Raw genomic sequence first — 25,251 nt, forward strand, 5'->3', positions numbered from 1 at the left:
TTCCATACCATATATCCCTGCACACTCCATCTATTTTATATATCTAGGCTTATCTTCATATGTTTAAATCACCCTCACATTTCCTTCTCAAGGGGAATTCTTAACTTATTCATTCCCTTTCCTTTAGCAGGTGGTTACCCCATCATCTTACAATCCATTGAATTCATTGTTCCCTTTAACATCATTCATTCCACCAATCTCTGCCATTTTGCCTCGTGTCTTCCTGGCCTTCCATTCTTCAAATCTATCTCTCTTCTCCTGATTTCCATAATTTCTTCACGTTCTTCTCTACTTCCTTACTGTCCAACTGGGAGTGTGTCACTTTACCACAAATATGTTTCAGTGGTCAAGAATTTTGCATACCAATGTTCATTTAAAAAAATGAGGTCATAGAGGTGTCCCCTGAGCAATATGTGGGCAATAGGAGACCCCTCCCAAACAGTTGTTTTCTATTATTCCAACTTTCTCTATCTTCCTCCCCCTTTTTATGTCTTCAGGGCATGCTCCCTCCATTAGTCAATTTCACTGAAGTCTTCCACCATCACTTCTTTTATTCAATTGATTTGTACCTCGCTGCTTCCATTTTTCCCATTCCATTTGACTACTGCCTTCCCAATGCTATGGGCCTCATTACGCTTGTGGTGGTATCGCACCAGGAGATACCGTTACAGGTGCCTGATCTGCCTGAATTAATGACAGATTACTGGTGCCTGTAAGGGCAGGTAAATCTCCATTCCATGGAGTCCTACAGGACTCAATGGGGGGATTGCTAGTATTACCGGCACCACTAATACCAGTGCTGGTAATACTGGCTGTTATTTGCAAGTGGAGTGCCTGACTTACCTCCAGCTCTTGGCTATCTAGTGAATCACCCTCTGCCGCAACAAGCCTGCCCTTGTTTCCTGTGCAGAGGCAGGCTCCCAAAACATTTAATGGGGGAACTATTGTGGAATGAAACCTGAAGAAGGGAGTCATTCCCAGGACTTGAACTGTCTTTTGTTGTGAAAAGAAACCTGGGGAAGGGAGTCAATCCATGGAAATGAACTGTTTTTGCTGTGGAAGAAAACCAAGAGGAAGAGAGTTATCCCCAGGATTTGTGAACCTTGTTCATTTGCAACCTTTTGTTAGAGTTTGCCATTTCTTTTTTAACGTGAACATTTGTGCACTTACCAGACCAGAGACAATACCCTTAACAGCGTATAGTTACTTTTGAAGTGTGAGCGCTAGGACAGGATTTCGGACATAGGGCATTTCATTTTGGACATCTTGACATTGGACAGATTTAGTTTTGGTTCTGGTAGGGGACAGTCAGGCATTTTTCAACCCCTTTTATTATTTCTATAAAAGTCTCTATACATCACTAAGAGTCCTCTCTGTCCGCGTCTCATTCCTGGTTCATCACAATACTCTCCCAGTACTTCAGGTAGCTCGGGTCCTGCTTTGTGATGCTAGTTGGATAGTCCCAAAGATTAGTCAAGCCCAGAGCTGCTAACCCTGTCCTAATTGACCTAAACCAAAAAATATGTGCTGTACCTGGATACGCACAAAGTTCTGTGTGGTGGGTTGTGTATATAGACAGGGCAGGATTCACCCACATCCTTACTCAGAACATCAGTAGCGTAAACACCAACTCTTCAGAGATGGGCCTTATACATATTTCTTTCTGGGTAAGGATTGATGATGTTGCAGACGGAATCCTTAATAATGATTTAAAAAATATGTTCTCATCTCTATGTAATTTGAACAAATTTGCATGATCCCAAAAGTTACCACCATGCAGTGCTCTGGCTATGGCTTTGGCTCGATGTGCTTCTAGCAGGGGACCAACAAAGTGACTACCGAAGGGGCGCAAAAACAGAGTATCCTCCAGCTAGCTTTGTACCTTTTTCCACCTGAGGCTTCAATGATCCATTACTGGCAAATCTAATCCTCAAATAATCAAATGATTGAACTTGTTTGAAAGGGGTCAATGCCTAAAACTATCTTAGAGTGGATTATTTTATTTTGCCTATGATCATTATCTTCGTTTTTGCCCCATTAATATTTACATGTTTTCGGTGGCAAAATTCTTCAAAACACTTCATTAGTAGCCTCAGACCCATTCTCTGAGAGAGAATTGCCAGATCTTCTGCAAAAAGCAAGTTTAGTACTGATTCAGTGCCCATTTTTGGAGGGTCCCCACCCTTACACTGGGGACAAGAGACAACATAATTAAGGTTGGAGCAAGAACACAACCTTGCCTCACACCTTTAGCAATAAGAAAGTCTTTGGTTACCTGAGCTGGGTGACCTAAGCAAACTCTGACTCTTGGATCATAGTACAAGGTCTTAATTAGCTGAATCAATGCAGGGTCCATACCTTGAATCTGCAGTGTCCCAGAATATCATCCAATCGACCATATCAAAAATCAGCTTTAACATCCATAAAAAACTGCATTTCGGGATCCCTTCCGAAGTGACAAACAGTTCATAATCAGGAGCACTAGATGAAAACCCTGTTCAATGGTCTCTGCCCCCCCTCCCACGAAATCAGCCCTGGGCTGGGCTACAATTATGATGTTAGCATCAATTTTCCATTCCAGAGTTCTAGCCAATACCACCTCTGAACACATTTTCCCAGAAGAGTGCAGAAGGGTGATTGGTCTATAATTTGCAGGGCAATCCCTATTCCCATTTTTGAATATAGGAACTAGCTCTGCTATTTTCCAAGTCAAGTATTACTCCTGTTATTGGGATCAAATTAAACCGGGCACACAGGGTTAAAAGACTTACATCTTGCCCCAAGATGTTCTGTATATATTGCAATATACTAGCGTAAACAGCTGGACACAATGTATCTGTATCCACTTTTGCCCATCTCAGCCTGTATCTTGTCGTAAAAGGAACAATCCTGTTAATATCTATTTCTTGCCTGTCTATATCAGGGTTTAAGGAAAGTATAATATGGAGGGGGTTGTGAGCGCCTTCCACCATAGTCCCTACCCAGAAATCCCTAAAAAGACTCCAAAGTTTGACGGACAGAAAACAATAGTAAATTCTTAGGGATCCCTGATGTGCACCAAAGGTAACTGAAGCTAGTGTATCCTAAAGGAATCTTCCATTTAGTGCCCTGACATCTACCTCCATTGCCCATTCTCTCATTTGGAATCCTTTCCAGTTTGGTAAATCCTGGGTACAGGACATAATACGAATCCCCCTATAGAAACTAGATTCAGTAATCTGATTCTCCTGACTTTACACTGTTACAATCACCATAAGCAAGACGTCTTTCCCCACTTTGTAGTTAAAAACAGGGTCTATTTGCGTTCATAATTGAAGTAAGATGTGAAAAAACTGGGACATCAGAATGTTAAAGAGAGTTATATATATATATTCACAACAGATATTACCATTGAAGGGCCTCCCAGGCCCCTTCATACTTAGTAACAGAATATTAGGGGAACCGGAATCTATCTGTGCAACATCTATCTTCAGTTTATTAGATACCCAAACCAGCAATCCCCCCTGGGGCTACCCATTTGTACTGGTACAGAAGGAACACAAAATATAAGGTAACCTTCCTTATGATATGGCTTAGTGGTTCAAATTTCCTGGAGAGCTATGATATCTCCTTAGCCCACATCAGTGCCATTCTTTGTCCCCAAGTTTCACCTTCAGACCAGCAGCAGTCCAACTGATGATTAGCAAATTAGAGGAAGCCATCATTGGCTTTGGGGCAGCCTGTGACACCTCATCGTGCAAAGTCAAATGGAAATATTCAGTCACTCACCCTTCAGGGAAAGGACTGCTGGAAATTGGGGTTGATTATGTTCCCTAATAATAATACAGAGAAAGGTTCTATAGCACTTTTGGCCTTACTCAAATACCTTTCTTAGGAACCCCAACTTGTGATGGGTCTATTTACCCTACCATTGTGGGGTGGGGGGATTAACATTGTCTGGGGACGGCAGAAGATCTATGCTCTCTTACCGAAGAGGAGAGGGGAATTCTGGTACCCACAGCTCTTTTAGGTGATCCCTCCATGTCACATAAGGACCTGTTTCTATCGAAACATGATATCGAGCAGTAAATGGAAGATTTCATTCCCACTCGGCATGGATTATACCTTTGTAACTAGCAGCTGTCATAGTATTGTTGATTATGTTTTAATTCCGATGAAATAATGGGGGGTGTACACAGGGCATTGAGGTTATCTGTGGAGCAGAAAGAGATCACAACCCTTGATATCTTGAATGGGCTACCAAAGAGTGGTTGGTAGCGAAGCTGTCTACACACTTGGTTATAATCATTACAGGGCAAAGAGACAGCCTCCTCAGTTGAAACCTTAGGAACAGCAGCATATTTATTACGTATCAAAGTATTCTCTGCAAAAAGGTCAGAATCCGTGGCATGCCTGAATCATAATTCAGATGCAGCTGCAGTTATGAGTGCTTTTGCGGACTTCATTATGAGCTGCAAGATTATATTTAGACCCACGGTTTCGGATAAGGAAAATGAGAGACATCCTATTAAATCCTGGCTGTCCCCAAACTGCAGGAGTAAGAAGAGTGCCCTGCTGGTGGCATTAGAATCCAATAATGGACATGGATGAGATTAGACTTAGACGCTGGGAATATAAGGCAGCTCTCTCAGGCAGGGGGACTGATCTAGCTATTAAAAACTGATAAGCGCTAGTTGATGAAGCAGGAAGGTAAAATTCCAAAGGTTTTTGGAATATTGTGGCTAGAAACTCAGATTGTATGGACACTGGTTATTTACTAACTCCTGAACTTCATATGGCTGAGGAGATTTGGGTTAAACATTAGAAGGAACGTTTTAGTACCAATGTTTTGTACTACAAACAATATTAACAGTAATTCTATGATTAGATTAAGAATATTTGGAACCACTGACCCTAGCAGAGGTGATATCTGTTTTGAAAGGACAGAATTCCAATCGCTGAGATAGATGGTGTCCCAAACAACTTCCTCTGATCATTGCTGGATATATGTGGACCTTTTTTAGAACAGGTTTGCAATACACTTATTAACACCAATCTAATGATAGATAGTCGTGCAGATCTATAAGGAGGGGAGCACATTTCTACTCTCCTCTTATCGACTATGCACACTACTTGATGGCACCTCAAAGCTCTTTGTAGTCATTATTCTGAAACTATTGGAGGAATGGGTGACAGACAATAACATCCTCTCTGATACACAATTAGCTTTTAGACATAGTGCAGCCTTCAACCACATTGATAGGTGATTACTTTGCGATATGGGGGCATCAAAACCCGTAATTCAGATGCTGGAATCCTTACAGGAGAACTCCATGGCATGTGCACATTTTGGGCAGGATAAAGAATTGACTGAGAGAATTTTGGGGAATAAAGGGGGTACATCAAAGCTACGTTCTGGCACCTCTCCTTATCCAAATATATGGTATCTCCCTTGCCCACCATTTAGAATAATTTACTATTGTTGTTCCCTGTTGTGGAGCCAGGAGAATGCCAGTTCTCAGTTATGCTGATGATGCTGTTCTCCTGGCAAAGACACCAAGCACACTACAGGTCTTGGTATTGGAATATGTCAAATTTATGAGAGACAGGGGATTATTGTTAATCATCTAAAATGCTATACAATGTGCCTCCTTAGTTTTGGGTAACCCTGGAGAAGGGGGCCTTTATTTGAGCTGATATCTCTTTCGGAGGACATTTTATGCAGACCCTCCATCCCTTCTACGAGACCAGTGTATTGATATAGCCTAAATGTTGAGCCCCTGCTCCATGCCTGGGCCTGCTTCTGCTATGCTACCTGTGCAAGTTTATCCTTTTTTTATGAGAACTCCTGCAACCCCTTTCCTCTGCAGGTCTGAAGAGCAAACATCCACTCCTCATATGCTCCAGATTCATACTGCAACTGCAGTGCACTTGTGTCACAAAAACAAAGGCAAGCCTGTTCTAGTATACTATTACTGTGCATCTTCCCTTGTAGACCATCCACCTACTTCCAAGTAATATCTTGAGTCTGTTCCATGGTTCTGGACTCTGCACATCTGCCAGAGTTACGTAATTGTGTGCGCCATTCCAGAGGGTCCAGCACATGCACAAAGGCTTAGCCTCTGCTGCGCGCATTGGAAAGCAAAAGGCTGAACAACTTACTGAAGATAGCCCGATGCCTGCCTTTCTTAACTGTGATGTCGGGCCACAATGGACCTCACTGTGGCTTTTGAATCCTCTTACAAACCCAAGGACCCTTCTTGTCCTCCAAGAGGAGTATCTTCAGGAGGATCACATGCCCAGTCATGTTCTGCCCTCTTTGCTCCACAGAACAAACAAGCAGGAGGATCTAAGTCACTGTGCTCTCTTTATCTGTGAAGGGGTAAGAGGAGTGCTTATGCTGACCCTGGAGGGGTATGAAAAAGTTGGTATAGGTTTCTGTGACTCCACTCATTGGTGAGATTTCTGACAGGGGATGGGTATAGGTGTACTATCTTTGCAGATATGCATGCAGGGAGTTACTCGCTGTTGTACACCCAACATGGCCGTATACACGGAACGCGGTCTATCGACCTTTACGTCCTATGCAGCACGTTCCATAAATTAGCCACTCCCCTGCGGTTCCGTGCGTCTCAACGCTATTGATAGCTGTGGCCTGACGTGCTCCGTAGTTCGTTCTCCTGAACTGTGTTGCTTCCTGGTTCCCGGACCTTCCTGCTTCTCCTTTCCTTCTACCTTCCTTGATCCTGTATCTTCCGCGTTCCGCGCAGACCGCCTCTGTGTGCTGTCTCCATTTCAAGCTTCCTGGAGTTTCCATAGATCCCGGATGAAGAAGCTGAACGAATCCTGGAATCTGAAGACGGCCGAGCGGGCTTGTACAAGACCCGAACTGCTCGGAAGAAAACCCTGACAAAGGACTCCGCAAAACAGAGAAAACAGGTGAGAAAAGGGGAAACCTTTGACAGATTGAGACGCCACCTGACCGATCTCGATACGGACATGGAAGCGGCCGTCCAGGATCTTATGCGTGGCATGCAAGAGCTGACGACCGAAGTGCAAAACTTAAAGGTGGAAAACGCTGCATTAAAACTATTGGTGTTATCCCGTGATTCCGCCACGAAGGAGAGTGTAATTCCAGGCGGCGTCGTTGACAAGTACGACGGTTCAAAGAGCCTTTGTGGATTCCTATATTCTTGTTTGGTCCACTTTACATTTAAGCCTTATTATTTTTCTACGCCCAGGGCTAAAGTGGGCTTTATTATTTTGCATCTTTCCGGGAATACCTTGACCTGGGCCACCACATTGGTTAACTGTGGAGATGCTCTCCTGGATGACTATGATGGCTTTATAGAGGCCCTCAAGACCATGTTCGAACGCCCGGAACAAGTTTACAGTGCACAGGAACGTTTACTCGACTTTCATCAGGGTACCCAGGATTTGCTCTCGTATGTCAAACTCTTCAAACAGCTGGCTAAGGAAGCGGATTGGTCCTCTGAAGCTTGTTTTACTTTATTTCGAAGAGGGCTAAACGAAGAGATCAAGGACGAACTAGCCAGAGTGCCATGCCCGGGTTCCTTTCAAGCCCTAATGGATCTTGCTCTACAGATTGACTTTTGCATTTAGGAGAGAAAGGCAGAAAAAAAGAAAACCAACTTACTACTCCAGAAAAACCCCATTGGAACCCCTTCAAGCTCAGAAGGCATTTCTACTCCAAGCAATGAGCCTGAACCTATGCAATTAGGGGCTTTCCGTTGACCCATTACCCCCCAAGAGAGAATGCGAAGGATTCATACTGGATTATGTATGTATTGTGCATCCGACAAACATTTAGTAAGAGAATGTCCGATTGCCCCCCCACGGCGCTCGGGCAACGCCAGCTCCCGATCCTAAACAGAGCACAGGTTCGGGAGAGAGATGTCTGCTCCACCTCTATTCCATCCTTGAACTCTCCTGGACAAAATTCCTTGGTAATCTTACAGGCCTTCTTGACATCATCCAAGAAAGAAATATACCCCATCCTGGCACTGGTCGACTGTGGAGCTATGGGGGTATTCATAGATCATGAATGGGTCCTAAAGCGCCATATTCCTTACAAATCCTGGACTATCATGCAACCTGTAGAAGCAATTGATGCAATACCCCTTTCTTCTGGACCTATAACCCTGCAGACCAAGGAGATTGAGCTTGCTATAAATCAACATCGAGAAAGGATAAGATTTGACATCATCAAGTCAGCCCATTATCCCATGGTTTTGTAAATGCCCTGGCTTCAAAGACACAACCCCTATATCAATTGGGCAGCGGGATCCTTGTTCCTGGGTTCTGAGTTTTGTATGTCCCACTGCTTACATCCAGACCTTGATCCTACACCATCGAAGGGATTTCCTACAACTCATCAGAAGACAATCTCAGTCTCAAACATCATCCGGGTTCCGCAGGCTTACCAGGAATATTCCAATGTTTTCTCCTCTGCCATTGTTCAGGTCTTACCTCCCCACAAACCTGAAGATTGTGCTATTGGATTGGAAACTTCCGCTGTGATTCCTTTTGGGAGGATGTTCATCCGATCAGAACCTGAAAAGAAAGCCCTTTGTGAATACCTGGATATGGCACCATACAACCATCTAAATCTCCATCAGGGGCCTCCCTGTTCTTCGTTCCTAAAAAAGACACTAAAGAACTCAGACCGTGTCTGGATTATCGAGGTCTAAATCAATGTACTCTCAAGGACCGCTATCCGTTGCCCTTGATCTCAGACATCCTGGAGGCAGTAAGAGGCGCAGTTGTGTTCACCAAGCTGGATCTTAGGGGCGCCTATCATTTGATTAGTATCAGGGCAGGTGACGAGTGGAAGACAGCCTTTAGAACACCCTTTGGGCATTTTGAATACTTAGTCATGCCCTTTGGACTTGCTAATGCCCCAGCGGTGTTCCAATGTTTCATGGATCGAGTGTTCTCGGACATGCTGTTCCTTTTTGTGATTGTCTATCTGGACGATATTCTAATATTTTCGAAGGACCCTCTCAAGCACGAAGAACATGTGAAAACAGTATTACAACGCTTACGCGAAAATAAACTCCTGGCAAAGCCCGAGAAATGGATCTTCCATACTTCTACTGTTCACTACCTGGGGTTTGTCCTTACTGCCGATGGTATCGGTATGGATAAATCTAAGGTTAAGGCTATTTTATCCTGGCCTAGCCCTGCCTCGGTGAAACAGATGCAATCCTTCCTGGGCTTGGCTAATTTCTATAGGAAATTCATACCTTCCTTTTCCGAGATTGTCCAACCAATAATTGCCTTATTGAAAAAAGATGTTCCCTTCCATTGGACCATGGACCAAGAGAAAGCCTTCCAACAGTTAAAGTCTGAATTTACACAAGCTCCCATTCTTGCTTATCCTGATGTTAATCGACCATTCATAGTGGAGACAGACGCCTCCAATTACGCCATTGGAGCCGTCCTAAAACAGCAATTCGAGGATAGCTTGGAACATCCCATCGCCTACCTTTCTCGGACATTAACTCCTAGTGAAACCCATTACTCCGTCCTAGAGAAAGAGCTGCTAGCCATCCGTCAAGCCTTCACAGAATGGCGTCATTTACTTCTAGGAGCCAAATTTCTGGTCCATGGCCGCACGGATCATCAAAACCTACAAGTGTTGCAAGCCCTGGAATGTAGGAATAGTCGCCAAGCTCGGTGGGCCTTCTTTTTTGCCCAATATCAGTTTCAGATTCACCACGTCTCTGGAACCCAAAATGTAATAGCTGATGCACTTTCTCGTTGTCCAGACTATGAACCTCCGGAAGATCGGATGTATCCCAAGATGTTTCCTCATACCATATTCATAGCTCAAGCAAACAACCTCCTGAAAGAGATTCGTATGCAAACTCAGACTTAGGAACTTTTGAAAGGAATTTCAGAAAGGAATCAATGGAACTTGAGAGTCAAGAACGGATACTTGTTCAAAGATACCAATCGGGTCATTCCTACACAAAAATTACAACAAAGAATAATACATATCTGCCATGATACTTTTCATTCCGGTCATCGTGGTATTTCCAACACCCTCCGTCTAATACAAAGACAATATTGGTGGCCCAAGATGAACACCGATGTACAACTGTATATTCAATCTTGCTCCGTCTGTAATCAGAACAAACATGATAACCAGAAACCAGCAGGTCTCTTATTACAGCCTACACCACCAACCAGACCATGGGAAATCATTGCTACAGACTTCATTGTGGAAATGCCGCCTTCTAGAGGTTATACCACTATCATGGTCACCATTGATCTATTCACTCATATTGCTCACTTTACCCCTCTGTATAAATTACCATCTTCCTCAGAACTTGCTGGTATTTTCCTGGAACACGTCTTCCGACTGCATAGACTTCCTTCCAAGATCATATCGGACAGAGGACCCCAGTATATATCTCAATTCTGGAAACACCTCTGCAGGATACTAGGGATTCAACGAGCTCTCTCCTCGGGATATCAACCCAAACCAACAGTGTCATAGAAGGAATAAATCAAACCCTTGAACAATATCTTTGTTGTTTCTGTACCAAAGTCCAGGATGATTGGTCACTTTTAGTACCAGTAGCCGAATTTGCTTACAATAATTCGGACCATTTGGCTGTTAAGACCAGCCCTTTTTTCTGCAGCCAAGGATTTCACTCTTCAGTCTTACCTTCTGTTCTTCCACACCCTACACCTGTTCCTACTGTCGATTCCTGGATTGAAACACTCATAAATGTTCAGAGAGAAGCCAAGGAACATCTCGAAAGAGCGCAAATCCAAACCAAACACTATGCAGGTTCAAGGAGAAGACCAAGGCCTTCATACTCCATTGGGGATAAAGTATGGCTATCCTCGAAACTTCTACCCTGACATCTCAGGCCGAATAAGTTGGCTCCCCGGTATTATATACCCTTCTCTATAAAAGAGATCATCAATCCTGTGGCCTTTCGACTCCAACTCACGGACTCCTGGAAGAAGATACATCCAGTTTTTCACAAATCCCTGTTGAAGCCTTTCATCCAAACTACCCGGACTACTCTTAGACCTAGTCCTGTGCTTGTCAATGACCAGCTGGAATATGAAGTTTCTCGTATTTGTGATTCCCGATATAGACGAGGCAAACTTCAATACCTGGTGGAATGGAAAGGTTATCCACCCAGCGAACGTACCTGGGAACCAGTCTCAAATTTGAACTCCCCCAGATTGCTCAGAAGGTTCCACCGAATTCATCCAGGTAAACCCGGTGGAACAGGTTTTAGAAATTGGCATGCTGTCATGATCCATCGATCATGCCCTTTCTGGTCTTCCTGGTCCCTGGCACATCGGGGGTTACTCGTTGTAGTACACCCAACATGGCCGTATACACGGAACGCGGTCTATCGACCTTTACGTCCTACGCAGCACGTTCTATAAATTAGCCACTCCCCTGCGGTTCCGCACGTCTCAACGCTACCGATAGCTGTGGCCTGACGTGCTCCGTAGTTCGTTCTCCTGAACTGTGTTGCTTCCTGGTTCCCGGACCTTCCTCCTTCTCCTTTCCTTCTACCTTCCTTGATCCTGTTTCCTCCGCATTCCGCGCAGACTGCCTCCGTGTGCTGCCTCCATTCCAAGCTTCCTGGAGTTTCCATAGATCCCGGACGAAGAAGCTGAACGAATCCTGGAATTCGAAGACGGCCGAGCGGGCTTGTACAAGACCCGAACTGCTCGGAAGAAAACCCTGGCAAAGGACTCCGCAAAGCAGAGAAAACAGGTGAAAAAGGGGAAACCTGTGACAGAGAGCCTGACCATAGCAAGGGGTGTTCAAGGGTTCTCCTACCAAGACGGTCATTAAATAATGGGTTAAACTGTTGCATTGTTCAGTGCATGTTCAGTGAACAATTGGGTAAAAAGAAAACAAGCATTTTCTGGTGAATTGTCCACTACATTTCCATGATGCGTTTGCCTAAAATATATTCCAGCATTCTGCCAGTTTAAAAAGTCATGCCGATGCTGGCTGTGCCTATACATGTCCATACTGGATAAACAAATGTAAGCCAGTTTCCCCACATAACAACACACTCATATTCGCCAGTGGTTCCATGTAAAGTACACTCATTATGTTATCTTTGTCCATAATGGCTGTAGAAAATGCCATGTCATGGTAAGAAAATGTTGCCTGCATCAAGAGTACCCCCAGTCCCCACATAGAAACTCTCATAATTTTGCCTTTTGCCCAGATACCAGTAAAATGTTATCCGCACTGTAAGAAAACATGTGCACACTGCTTGCACCAATGAACCCGGCACACCCCACATAAGAGTACTGACCATGTTGGCTTTGCCCAAATACCAGTGAAAATGCTATGCCACTGTAAGAAAATATGTAACCATGCCTGCAGACTGTGCCAATGAACCCCCCTCAAACATTAAGAACACTTGTCATGTTGGCTTTTCCCATAATACCAGTAAAAGGGTTATGCCTAATGCAAGAAAGCATGTACATGCTGCCTGCACTAATGAACCTGCCAACATAAGACCATTCATCATGTTGGCTTTGCCCTTTTTGCCAGTAAGAAATGCCATGCCATTGTCAGGAACATGTCCACACTGGCTGCACCAATGTAGGTCAGTATGGCCACATAAGAGCACTTATCATGTTGGCTTTGTCCATCATGCCAGTAAAAAATGCCATGCCATGGTAAGACAATTTTTAAATGCTGTCTGCACTAATGAACTCCCCCTCCCCCGACCCCAATGGGATACTCACCATGTTGGCATTGCCCATAAAAACAGTACAAATGTAAAGATTATAAACATATGCACCACAAAGCAAAACATATGCATGCTAGAGGCTTCTGCACCAATGTAGCCCTACCCCATTCAGAGGCCTTCTTCTGGCCATTCAATACACATGCACACACATGCATTCATTGAACATACACACTATGTCATTCACAAACACACTCAAACAGTATGCACACACCCATTCAGCATACCCCATACACACAAGCCCATTCACGTGTGAACCCATGCAACATAACCTACATTGACATGCACACCCAAACAAACCCCTGCATTCATACATAAAGACCCCCTGCCTCACACACACCATGCAAAAAGAAACCAGGAAGCAGATAGAGCTTACTAGTTTCTGTACATGAGTGGTGGGACCAATGCACCACTATCTCACTGCTCCAGTTCCTGCAGCCAAGGAATTACACTCAGTATGTTCACTGGGCTAGCTTTGCTTATCCTTGTGAATATGGTTGTGCTGATTTTATGAGGCACACTGGGCCGGTTTTAGCTGTGCGAGATATATAATATGCGTGTTTTTTCTAAAAGTTATTACAAGTGAGTCATAATTAGTGATTGCCCTGCCGCCGCATGGCACATGGAGGATCCATGCTGACTGGCCAGCATGTGCACTGTGCGCAATCATCAAAGAAAGCTAACACTTACTTCCTAAATGGTCACTATGCTTTGATGAATGCTGCCTCACAAAAGCACTGGCAGACTTGCAAAGGTCCAGCAGCGTGGTGCCGCCAGCCAGCAGAACCGGCTGCACTCTCCGGCTCAGACTCTCAGAGTGTCAAAAAGTGAAGTTAGAAATAATGAAGAAATGGTGTGGGTGGCCGGGATGTCTGTGTGAGTTGAGGGCCGGCTGAGCTGTGCGCTTGTTCACCTCGCTCGTACTTTGTTTCCTTTTGCTAAATGGGGGCAGGGCTAGCCCGGGGCTTTCCATCTACCTGACTCTAGTCTGACTCCTGAGCCTCGACTCGGGGAGCTACCAGGGCCGGCCAGGGCATGGCAGGGCCTGCGGCTGCCGTGCTGCTAATGCTATGTGCAGCCGGCCTAGGCCGGCAGCAGGCAGCATTACAGACAATCATGATGAGTCAGACACGTCCTGTCTGTGTCCTGCCGTCAAGTGCATTGGTGTGCTGTCAGCCACCACCACACCCCAACACATGCTGGGATTCAGACAGTTGTGGAGGAGGAAGCCACTGCAAGTAAAAGAAGACGAGGGATGAGAGAGCAGTGTGAGCAGCAGTCAGCAGGACAGGAGGCCTAGTTAAGAAGACGCCACAACGAGCCAGCCTATATTTGAGCTGCCCAGCCAGGCAGACGAGGAGGAGACTGACTGTAGTGTCTACTGGACCGTCCTGGAGACAACATTTGTGACGTGGGCCGGCGTACAGACAATAAGTAAATAAACAATAAAATGGCATACTAGTACTGTTATTTCTTTGTTTACATTCCGTATGCATAGCATATGTGCTCTACTGCTGTAAACGTAGAGATTAATGTTGTATTGCACTTAATTTTACGCGGGTTCAGCGAGTTTCATAATAAATGCTTAAACTAACACCGTGAATAGCTTGACGTCTGGTTTCGTCCAGGTAACGAAAGTTGGGTTGGGTTGCAGTGTTTGGTGTCGGGAGAGTCAGGTTGTTTTCTCATGCTAACCGGGTTGACAGCATGAGCGGCTTTGCACAATAACCCTTTACTTCACTCGATTAGGCCATAAAACCATCACAACCTAGATTTTGCGCAGTGCTCTTTTTAGCTTGTGTCGCAGTTGCTTCACATTAGACCATGAGTGAAAGGATCAGTCTCTTGTCTGACAAAAACACACCCTCAATGTGGCTGACTACCCCACCCAGACTGGCGACTTCTTTCTGGGGGGCACCTGCTTACATATTGAGCAAACCTTTACATGTCCCCATAGGTCGACAGGGAATGACTGTCTGGGGCCTAGAGAGTTGCTCGGTCACCTTTCTGATCACTGCAAGCCTTGAACATTGGGCGGGTCACCCTCGGCTAATTACACGATAATTGTGGACAGTGACACTCATGGATGTCTTTTCCTAAATCCCAGGCGAACGTAGCATAAGGTTTGCAAAGCGGGCAGCACTAATTTAGTACTCTATTAAGAAGAATGACAGACTTTGAAACTAATAATGGTCATTCCTATAGCTCACAATACAAACTAAGTGAGGAGGACTTTATTTTCGTGTGTGTATGTGTCACTTGAAAACTTGGGAGCGAGTAGGCGTTGCCTAGGTATTTGGGAGAGGAAATGTCACCCACACCGATAGTGAAACCTGCAGTGCTACCTAGGGTCGGTGTTCCAGGGTTTATGGTATAATAAAGTAGAGATATTTATGAAGAAATAATTTCTAGAGCGTCTACAGGTTAGAAAAGAGCAGGTTGTGATTAATATAACAAAAAAAAACAATGACTTGACTGAACATTTAATTGACCCTAATTCTTATGTCCTTGGGACATTTGCTCTAATACTAGACAGTAGCCACCCTTTAAAAGGATCCTTCCCCTGGTATAGGAGAAGCTTGGTAATAACATGGCCTTGAAGTGCATGCTTGTATCTATCACATTGACGCTTGTGCACAAAGCAAAACAAACATAGGAACGTGAAAGAAATCTAAGGTCATTTTATATGAACAGTTCCTGGGTCAAGTGGGTGCAGATTACATACAGATCACTGCAGCAGGAGCTTAACCCATTCTGCTATTTTGCTTAATATTAAAATACAGGTGCCTGAAAACGACCAGGCCTCAAAGCGCTATACCCAAGTGTCCTATAATGGTGGCCTAAGTTGTCACTGTTTATTAGTTTGGGAGAATTTTTGCCAGGGTCGTGAAGTAAATATGTATTATTCAAATGAATAAGAGTGTGAAATGCTGGTTAATTTCTTCAAATGTATTCACTTTACAGCTCTATTCCCCAATCTCTTTCTCCCTCCTTAACCCCCCACCACTGTCAGACAGCTATCAGAATTACTTTATAATTGCAAAGCTAAGGGGCAGAATTCCTTGGGATTGAGTACTAGGTTTTTCCGGGGAGAGTTATTGTGTCATCTGTTCTGGTCCTTTCCCTTAATTAAATTGATGCACCGCATAGAGAAAGATTTACTAAAATGACTTGTACTTTTGCTACTTGTTCTTACCAGGCCATGTCCCTTTGTGGTTGGTTTTGTCTGGAGATGTTCTCTCCCCGCTGGAATTTGCGCGGCGCGCCCTTCACAACACAGGCCCCGCGGCACTTGACAGTTGCAGGGCCTGCTGCTGTGGGTATTTTCCTATGGAAAGCATATGCTCGTTAATGGTGAAAAGTTGCAGAGGGTGTCAGCCATCTGCTTTGCCAATTGTCATTGTTCTTGTTTGGATGCTTCCATCTAATCTGTAGGTGTTCATCCTGTTTTGATGACTTGCTTTTTAAGCATGTTTTCTTCTTCATCAAGAACCACATTTTCTCTGCTGACTTTGGACTGAGGGAGGCATAACATTGTCTCGGGCACCAATGGAAAAAGTCGTCCACAGTCAAAAATGTCAATGTGTTTGTTTACTGACAGACTGGCTGAGTAGTACAAAAGGGGAGTTTTTTCATAAAATATGTTACAGATACTGCATTTTACAGAATATTTTGTTCAGTAACAGTGGTTAAAACAACCTGCTGCACAGTGAAGTAACTCCCCCACTTTTGCCAAAAACACTGTCCCACACCAGCACCTGCAATTCGCGCATTGGCCTATTGCCCTATAGGCCATTGGGTGGCCAGTCCGAGCCTGGGTGCTGCACGAACAGGTGCTGAACCGATTTCACTTTTCTTTTTTTTTTTACAGCAGTGACACATTGACCGTCGTGATGTGTAGAAGTCTGCCCTGATTATTTAGCCATTGTACACTACACTTCCCATTGTTGATCTCAGTCATGCAGGTGAAGCCCCCTTTTTGTTGTTTTTTTCCTGGCCCGGTCAAGCACAGTATTATAAATACTCCGGGCCAGGTACTGACTCACCAACACAACCGCACTGTCCCAGACCAGCTGTTCTGGTGGGGCGCTGAGCAACCTGCAAAAAAAAAGGGTTAATACAGGAGATGGGCCACAGCCTGAGTTCCTTGATTATTAACAGACACAGACACCAGAGTGAAATTTTATAGAGACCCCGACGGGGTCCCTCTTTATTGAACATGGCCTTATGAGACCCTAGGATTCCCCTGACATGAGCTCCATCTAAGCGGGACCAGCTATGTCGGCTCACCCTTCCTTGGAGGAGTCCTAGGGACCCCAAGGATGAGCTTGCCACAACCAATCCCACTCCTAAACTCAGGTATAACCCACATGGAGAGTGAGGCCAGAGGATGGCCTCTGTGGGTTGTCCCATCTTGCAAGGCGACCTTGTGCAGGCCACCCACATATGCCACCATCTCACGCCAAGGTGCCTCCCCTTTAGGCCCATATAACTAACCATGACCATCTATATAATATCCTATCTATCCTTACTGAGCAGTCAACCTGCTTAACATTCCCCTAATTCCCCATCTCTCTATTTCCCCTTTCTTAACATTTACCCTACATAGCATTAATCCCATATACACATAACTACTCATATATATGTACATAGACTCACAACATATACACAAACTAAAACACCTATAACAATGGGGTGACTGCTGCAGTCAGTCATCCTTACACAGTACCGTTGAGATCTGTCCTGAGGCGCTAGCTCTGGGCGATTGCATGCAAGGCTGTGATCTGGTTGCAGGCTGGAGCCTGTTCCCAGATGACACTGGGTGAGAATTTGGTGCTTGGCTTATCTGGTGTTTGGCTGTTGACATAATGGGGTCCTTCACTGTGACCCCGTCCACCACTTGCGGTCACCTCACTGCCCGCGCCTTGTGAACTGCTCTGGATGGCCCCCTATGCACATGGGGACCGCCCATACCCACCGCTGCGACCTGCGGTATGTATCTTAATTTAGGGTGGGACCCTCTGGCTGGGGGGCCCGGTTAGGGCCGTCCCGCACACGCAGCCCTGTCCAGGCTGTTCTTAATGAGTGTCAAGGTCCGGCTTGACTGAATTCCACAGGAGCTGATGCTGGCCCCACAGACCCTCACCAGGAGTTCACCTCTCAACCCTTAAATATAAGCAGAGCTGAAAACCCCAAGAAAGGGAAAGGGGAATTTGGAGAAAATAACAACGGAGACACTGCAGCCCTGCAACCGTCTGGTAGGCTCTGGTATCTGTGGTAAACAAATACACCTAGTTACTTATATGATAAGAAAAACTTCTTTTCTAAAATTATTCTAAATAAACTCTAAACTCTTTACCTCTTAAAACTCAGTAAAAGACTTAGAGGCTAGTAATCTGTGTGGAATATCTTGTAAATATATCTTGTGTTGTGCATATAGTTCAAGCCACTCAAGTCTCTTTAGAATCCTAAAGTGATGGCCTTTGCAAACACCTTTTCTGAACTAGATATTCTTCTTGCTTGAAAGTTCTTTTAACCTTATGTAGTTTTGAATGCTTTCATAAATTGCAGTCTTTCTCTGAAGTATTGAATTCCATTTGCATAAATTACATTAAATAATATTCTTCAACTTCCTGGAATACTGCTTTCCTTCTGCGTGTGAATAGTTTCCTTATTTACACAAAGAACGTATAGTTTCTTCCTTAATAAGTGTGTGCGATAAACACGTGAAAACAGAAGACGTGAAGAATTATCCTCGCTTTTAAAATACACACGCGATTCTTTACAAAACACGCGCGCGCGAAAAAATACGTAAACGCGATAAAAAATAACACGCGCTGGTTAAAATGGACTCGCGCTCTATCGCTACCGAACTCACGTGGAGAAACTAAACGTATTTCACGTAAAACAGTTCACGCTTTTAAAACAACTCGCGCTTCATCAAAATGGACTTGCGCTCTATCGCAAACCAACACGCGCTTCCTCATGAGACGTCTTTCACGTAAAAAATGTACACGCGCTAAAATTCACTCGCGCAATTCTTTTGGGCACGCGCTCTATCACAAAACAACACGCGCTTTCTCCTGAAACGTCTCTCACGTTAAAAATGTACACGCGCTAAAATTTGCTCGCTCAATTCATTTGGGCACGCGCTCTATCGCTCGGAATAACCGCGCGCTTTCAAAAACACGTAAACGACGACTTGCGAGCTTGCGCGCACATTAAACAGTCTTGAAGAACATTAGACGCAGTTAATTAACTTTAAACTCCTACGCACTATCTTCAAGCTTGTTTTCCTTATAATAACTTTAACTGTAAATGTCTCTTTTCTCAAATGAATTTGAAACTTGTTAACTCTTTAAGTTTTCTTATAAAAGAAAATGAAAGTTCACTGTGACAATCTTAAAATCTTTAAAAGAACGATCCCACCTGATGACTTCTTGTTCAAACAGGATCAGCAAACGATATTCTTACTTCTTTGGTAGATTTTCTGAGCTCTGAAAAGGCCTTACTTAAGGAGCTTAACTAATGTACAACCAGCCACTGAATTTCTCTGGATGAAAAGCAGTTTAGAATCTTGCTCACCTCCCAAGAATCAAACCCATTGTCCTCTCCACCAATCAGGCAAACCAAACATATCATTGTTCCTTTAACCAATCAGATTAAGTTTCTTTCGCTCCATCTTGACTTGGGCAAGCACAATGTTAATTCTATGTACAAACTCTTCCTGTTACTAACCCAGCCAGTTCTGAAAGCACAACTAACCCAGTCAGCTCTGAAGGCACAATGTTAATCTTGTTACTAACCCAGCCAGTCCTGACAATGAGCCTGGGTGTCCCTTGCCACACCTCCGGGATGATATTGTCTCTCGGGCCTATCCAGCCTGGTCCCAGGGTGGGCCGGCAGGCGCCACAGTCCAGGGGTAGCTGAGCTGCCCCTGACATAGCAGCTCGGCCCCCCTGCTCATAGTCTCTGCAGGGCTCACATGCGCCGCCCAGCGCTTTTCAAAGTATTAAGGCCCCAGTGGGCCGCTCGAGGCAGTGACCCCCCAGCTAAGTCTCTCTCCTTTTTTTCCTTCTTATCCCACTGTCCTTTTCAACTGTCTTAATGTTTAAATCCTGCTGGGATTCTTTTCTCTCCCCTGCACAGCCCATTCTTAGGCAGGGGAGTTCTTTTCTATTGTTCTGTCTTTTACTTTTACTTTCATATTCCATCCAGCCCCATGGTGGGCTGGATGGTTTGTTCCAACACTTACATAAATAAACACACAGAACACACTTAATAAAGCCTGTATATTATTACCCCAGTGTCTGTGTCTTCCTTTTCTGCTTTTCCTCAGAGGGTCAGCATGTAGCCCAACTAGCCCCGTGGGGACGCGGGCTACACAGGCATCTGGACAACGAGTCAGTAACACAGTAGTAGACACGGGCTCCTCGTCTTAGCTGTAGGGTCCACTTCTGGTGGGGTCATCTGTAGCTTCGGCTCTAGTGCTGCGTGTGTTCAGCTGGAGCCCTGTGCTGACTGAGGCATGGTGTCCACACGTGAAGTAGGAGGACATACAGGGGGGTGAAGGTCACATCCTGCCTACTGTGTCTTTAACTGGTTGGGGATGAAGCACCGGGTCAGTGTGTGGCCCCTCTTCAGCAACCACAGCAAGTATACACACCCGACTCCACCAAGCACACTCACAGCATTCACACAGCCTCTCTTCTCCCAACACATATCGCACACTCACTGCAATTGCATGAGTGTGAGTAAATTATCATGACACTATTAAATCCCAATAATCTTAACATTATTAATGCACGCTTCTTCCTCCCCAGTAGTGACAGCGTGGTCTTCTTCATATAGGGATGGTTATAACAGAGGATGCAGCGGGGTGTCTGTAACACACTGGGTGCACATGCAGAAGTCAGATGACCTGCGCACGTAGGCCACAAACCATTAAGTGCACAAGATGAGATGGGATGTCCCGTGTCCCTCGGTGTCCTAGCTCCTCAGGCTCCATGGCACGTGCAGCTACTACCTTGCCTCGGGCACTTTCTTCACTTATTTGAACGGTCACTTAGCTTGTTAAAGTTAAGTCCTGTGCGGTGCTGCTAGACACATTCCTAACCAGGGCGGGGGAGGCAAGGGTGTCTCACCAAAGTTGCCTTGACACTGCCTTCAGCCACTCGATTTATAAGCGCTATGGGTGTACTTCACTGAAGTCCTGTTAAAACAAGCATTGGCAAAGCCAACAGTTTTGGCTTGTGTATAAGCATTAGGCATTCACCAGATACTGCTATTATATGCCCAGATACAATGGCAGCTGCTACCATTGATGGTCACTTACAACTATGGCAGTGCCTTGCAAATGCATTTTTAACAAAAGCCCACATTGTTGGCTGCCTGTTTCTGGTATCATCATTTGGCTGTATTGCTTATTAAATGAAACCCTGTTTTCATTACTGGTGGCGACTAGTGGACATGCCTTGAGTCTGGTTCTGCAAAATAACGCTATAGTATTGAGCTATGTGATGATGATGTTTTTTTTAAAAAAAAAAGAACAAACAGAATGTTATCACTTTTTCAAGCGTTTACACAATGGGCCTGATTGATGGAACGTTTTCCTATGGGAATACGCCATTATAAAACACGTATGTTATGTACAGCAAACACCATTAACCGTCCATAAGTAGCACTTTCTGTAAAGTCGTGAATTGATGCCATTCACGGATGATGGTTTGAGGGCCACTTTTTTTAGGCAAAGGGTGGCCTATTTTCTTTTAGGTGTTCGGGCATATTTCTTGTCCCAGTCCGATCCTGATGGGTCGGAATCCGTCACCTATTTTGCATACATTTATGACTTAGAATACTACTTCCAAATCCAAAATCTTTTTGCATTTAAAGTATAACGTAGCATGCGCAGTTGGTTAATAACACACATTTGTCTCCTTCACCTATCTTGTTGTTTTCTTTTCCGCTGCGAATGCCTAGGCTCATGCAGTTGCAAAGAATTATGGGGAAAACAGCGTGAACGGAACAATGGGCCTTCGTGTTGCCGGGAAGGATCTGGCACTCTTCGAGGTTGATATCAGCAATGAGAACAGAAAGAATGCAAAGATGCTTTCCGTCAACGCCCTGATGCATCAGTCAATCTTCAAGGAACCCGAATACGCCCAGTTACGGCTGGTGGGCAAAGCATTCCCATCCAGGTAAACGGGTGGTCGGGCTATGATGCCCAGGTGGCGGGAGTTAAGGAACAGATGTTCCAATTAAATGATTTTCTAGTTGGAAAAAAAACACTTGCAAGGACTGGTTTCACACAGTCATGTACTTGTCCTTTTTCCTGTGGAGGAAATTCGACGCTCTAATTGCCTGAGTAAAAAGGGTGCATTACACACCGTCCCAGTGGGCCTTTACATTTACCAGCAAGTGTGAGGTCATGTATGCTCCAAGGCTCTTACGGTTTACTTTACGAGACTGTAATTAAGGATTCGGAATTGCGTAGTTGAGTGACAGGAAGAATGTTGACATGTTTATGGCGTAGCTTGAGTTCATTTGGAGTAATGCTTTGCCTCGCGTGCCCTCCAACCAGGAAACTCGGGCACAGAGCACTTCTTAATTAAAAACACAATATTTTTCATAAAAAATCCTAGATTAAGTTGCTTTTAAAAAGCATTTATTACACGTATCCTTTAAGCTAGAGTTCAGCATAGCTTGATCCATTCCAGATTTTGTGTAATGCCAGATGCCAAGAGTGTCGCAGCCAATTGAGATGTCTGTTTGCAAATCACCCTAAAACGCTATTTAGAGAGCATCCAATCCCTGAAGGAGAGAGGGAGCTCAAAGCGTAAATGTTGACAGCTTTGACGTAAAATCTACCAGAGAATGTCATGTGTTTGCATGGTTTAGTCCAAACTCAAGAGCCAAGTTAAACAATGGCTTTGTTTCTCCAACTCAAGAAGGCCTTTAAAGAGGTTTCTGAACCCTAGTGTTGTGAATTTATTTTTATTGCAATGTCTTAAAAATGTTTTATTTAATTACTTTTAAAGTGCACCCTACACCCAGACAAATATAATATAACATTTACAGTTTCCACTTAAAAATGTAAAATAAAGAAAGAAGTTAGGATACTAAAAATAAATCTAAAGATAATATGACGTGATAGTTTGATATATGTTATGTTCATATTTATTTACACTGCGCCAAATGCTCATCGTCTAAGAGTAACCAGGCTCAACTGAGAGTTTGCTAACTGTGATCCTGTCGAGTGTATCCAGACCTTATACTAAGCACGGAAAAGGAGTAATGCTAATAATATAAGAGGATGGGACAGAGGGGGTGAGTGCCATAATCGAAAGGAGGAAGCTGTGAAGCGGGGGGGGCGGGTGTTTTGATGGTGCATGTCAGTCCCTTAGATGGACCGTAGAGTTTTTGCTGTAGAAAAGATGAGCTTATGCTAATGTGAATGGGACTAACTGTAATGCGCTACTAGGCAGATTTGGAAAACATGAACATAAATTGAATGCATGAAGGACTTGAGGAGTGCGTTGGGAATCCTAAGAGATTTGGTGGTTTATTGCCTGGGCCTGCCTTTAATTTATAGCTCAAACTCCAGATTAAATGTGGTCCTTTGCAGTTTACAAGAATAAAGTAGCCCAAGATCAGTAAAGGAGAGAACAACAACCACATGATGGATCAGTTCTTAAACCTGGTCAGGAAAGGGTCACCTATACTTCTACAGCATTTAGACTCTGAAGCACAATATATAAGTGCCTGTGAGGAGGTAAACTCCAGCCTCAGTTGTATAGTTACAGAAGCACTGACATGCAGGGAGTGTTGCCTGTTTCCAGCGCTGTGTTACCATGGCGGTGATGCTATGGCGGAAGCCTCATCGGTGGAGGACAGCATAGAGGAATGTGCCATGATACTGAGCCAGGCCCAGAGACTAGCAGTCTATCGGATAACAGAACTAAATTTGAGACCAGGCCGCCTGCTGGTCTAAAATCTAGCAGTGGTGGGACGATTTTGCCCCGCTGTCATGTTGGGTGCCCCACGCATGGTCCTAAAATGGATGGCATTTTTCAGATGTTTTACAAATGAGACAATTTGTGTAATCTAAAGGAACAACATTTTCCAATACTGCAAGGGAAAGAAGCGGTCTAACGGGGGAGGGGACTGTGCCGAAGCGCCCCTTCACTCAACAATTCATATTAAATAAGTGACAGAGATGTTCCCCTACTATAATATTTAATTGACATTGTTGCCCCACTGAGTGCTAAATAGCATCAGCCCATCAAGGACACGTTCTGCCCTTGCCTCAGTGCGTGTCCACTGAGAACAGGCTGAGGGAGAACACAGGGCATTAGTAGACAAGAATGTCTCATTTCTCCCCAGGGTTCTGCAACCTTTGGCTCTCCAGATGTGTTGGACTACAACTACCATCAGCCCTTGTCACCATACACCAGGGTGAGGGATCATTTGTCGTATCCCAAAACACCCAGAGAGTTCCATGTTACGTACCCCTAGGCTTAAACTGTATGTCACACCTACAATGCCCAAATCATTTACTCCATTTAGAAGGACACAAAGCGTGTGTTTCGGTATTATCCAGATTGACATTTTACAATTGACCTTTTGTCCTAATTGACCTAATAATATTGGTCCTAATGGACCTTCTGCACAATTGACCTTTACCTTTATTTAAATAATATAATGGGATTGGGTAGGTGGTTGCGGGGGGTTTTGAATTGAGTGGGAGGTTGGAGGGGGTTTCCCCCACATGTCTGTCCTAATTGACCTTCATTTCACAATCGATTGTGAAAAGGTCAATTCTCCCACAATCAATTGTGAAAGGTCAATTTGTATGCATCCCTGTGTTTCCACTCACTTGCCTTGTTTTCTGATACCAGATCTCTTTTTATCCTTAGGATATCAATGTCTTCTGAAATCTGTTTAAACCAAAGCACATTTCAGGTGGACTTTGCGGGATTCAGAGAAGAAAAGGTTGGTCTTTCTCTATCCATGAATGGGCAACTGCAACACAATGTAGACGACCTGAAAGCTATTCCCAAATTCCTCTCTTTGGCTGGATCTCTGAAGCAAAAGAACGACCTAAACGAAGGTGAGTGTATCAGAGAGCAGCAGCTGAGCGGCCCAAAGGCTGTAACCTGGAGTATGAAGCATTACCTGCTCACCGATGGCTGCAGATATGGATATGAGGTGCTGCAGTGGCACATGTGAAGCGCTGCTTCGAGTATGAGGGCAGCGCGCGGACATGTCAGGGTGTATCTGGACATGTGCGTGTATGATGGCTGTCCCCATCATATGAAGCTGCTCCTGGCACAAGAGTAGAAGTGCTAGGCTGTAGCAGGCTGTACCTAATATATGATGGCTGTGGATGGTAGTCTGAACTAACTAGAAGATGAAGGTGAACTGGGCGGATGAGGCTGTTTGTAGCATATGAGTTAGTAGAATTGACATATAACAGTGCACCCGACTTATGATTACAATA

At 44.5% G+C, this 25,251-nt stretch overlaps 1 protein-coding gene across 2 annotated transcripts in view; it reads left to right on the top strand.

Moving 5' to 3' along the window:
• Positions 1 to 25,251, top strand: part of LOC138569646 (uncharacterized) — a 1,436,407-nt gene that overhangs the window by 789,375 nt on the left and 621,781 nt on the right. For both annotated transcript variants that reach the window (XM_069647797.1, XM_069647798.1), the window contains exons 37-38: positions 21,732 to 21,949; positions 24,668 to 24,861. In XM_069647797.1, the coding sequence (XP_069503898.1) occupies positions 21,732 to 21,949; positions 24,668 to 24,861 (412 nt within the window). The remainder of the gene's footprint in view (positions 1 to 21,731; positions 21,950 to 24,667; positions 24,862 to 25,251) is intronic.

The sequence above is a fragment of the Ambystoma mexicanum genome, chromosome 2q, assembly GCF_040938575.1.
Source record: "Ambystoma mexicanum isolate Mex_15411 chromosome 2q, UKY_AmexF1_1, whole genome shotgun sequence".
In the NCBI taxonomy this organism is placed as follows: domain Eukaryota; kingdom Metazoa; phylum Chordata; class Amphibia; order Caudata; family Ambystomatidae; genus Ambystoma; species Ambystoma mexicanum.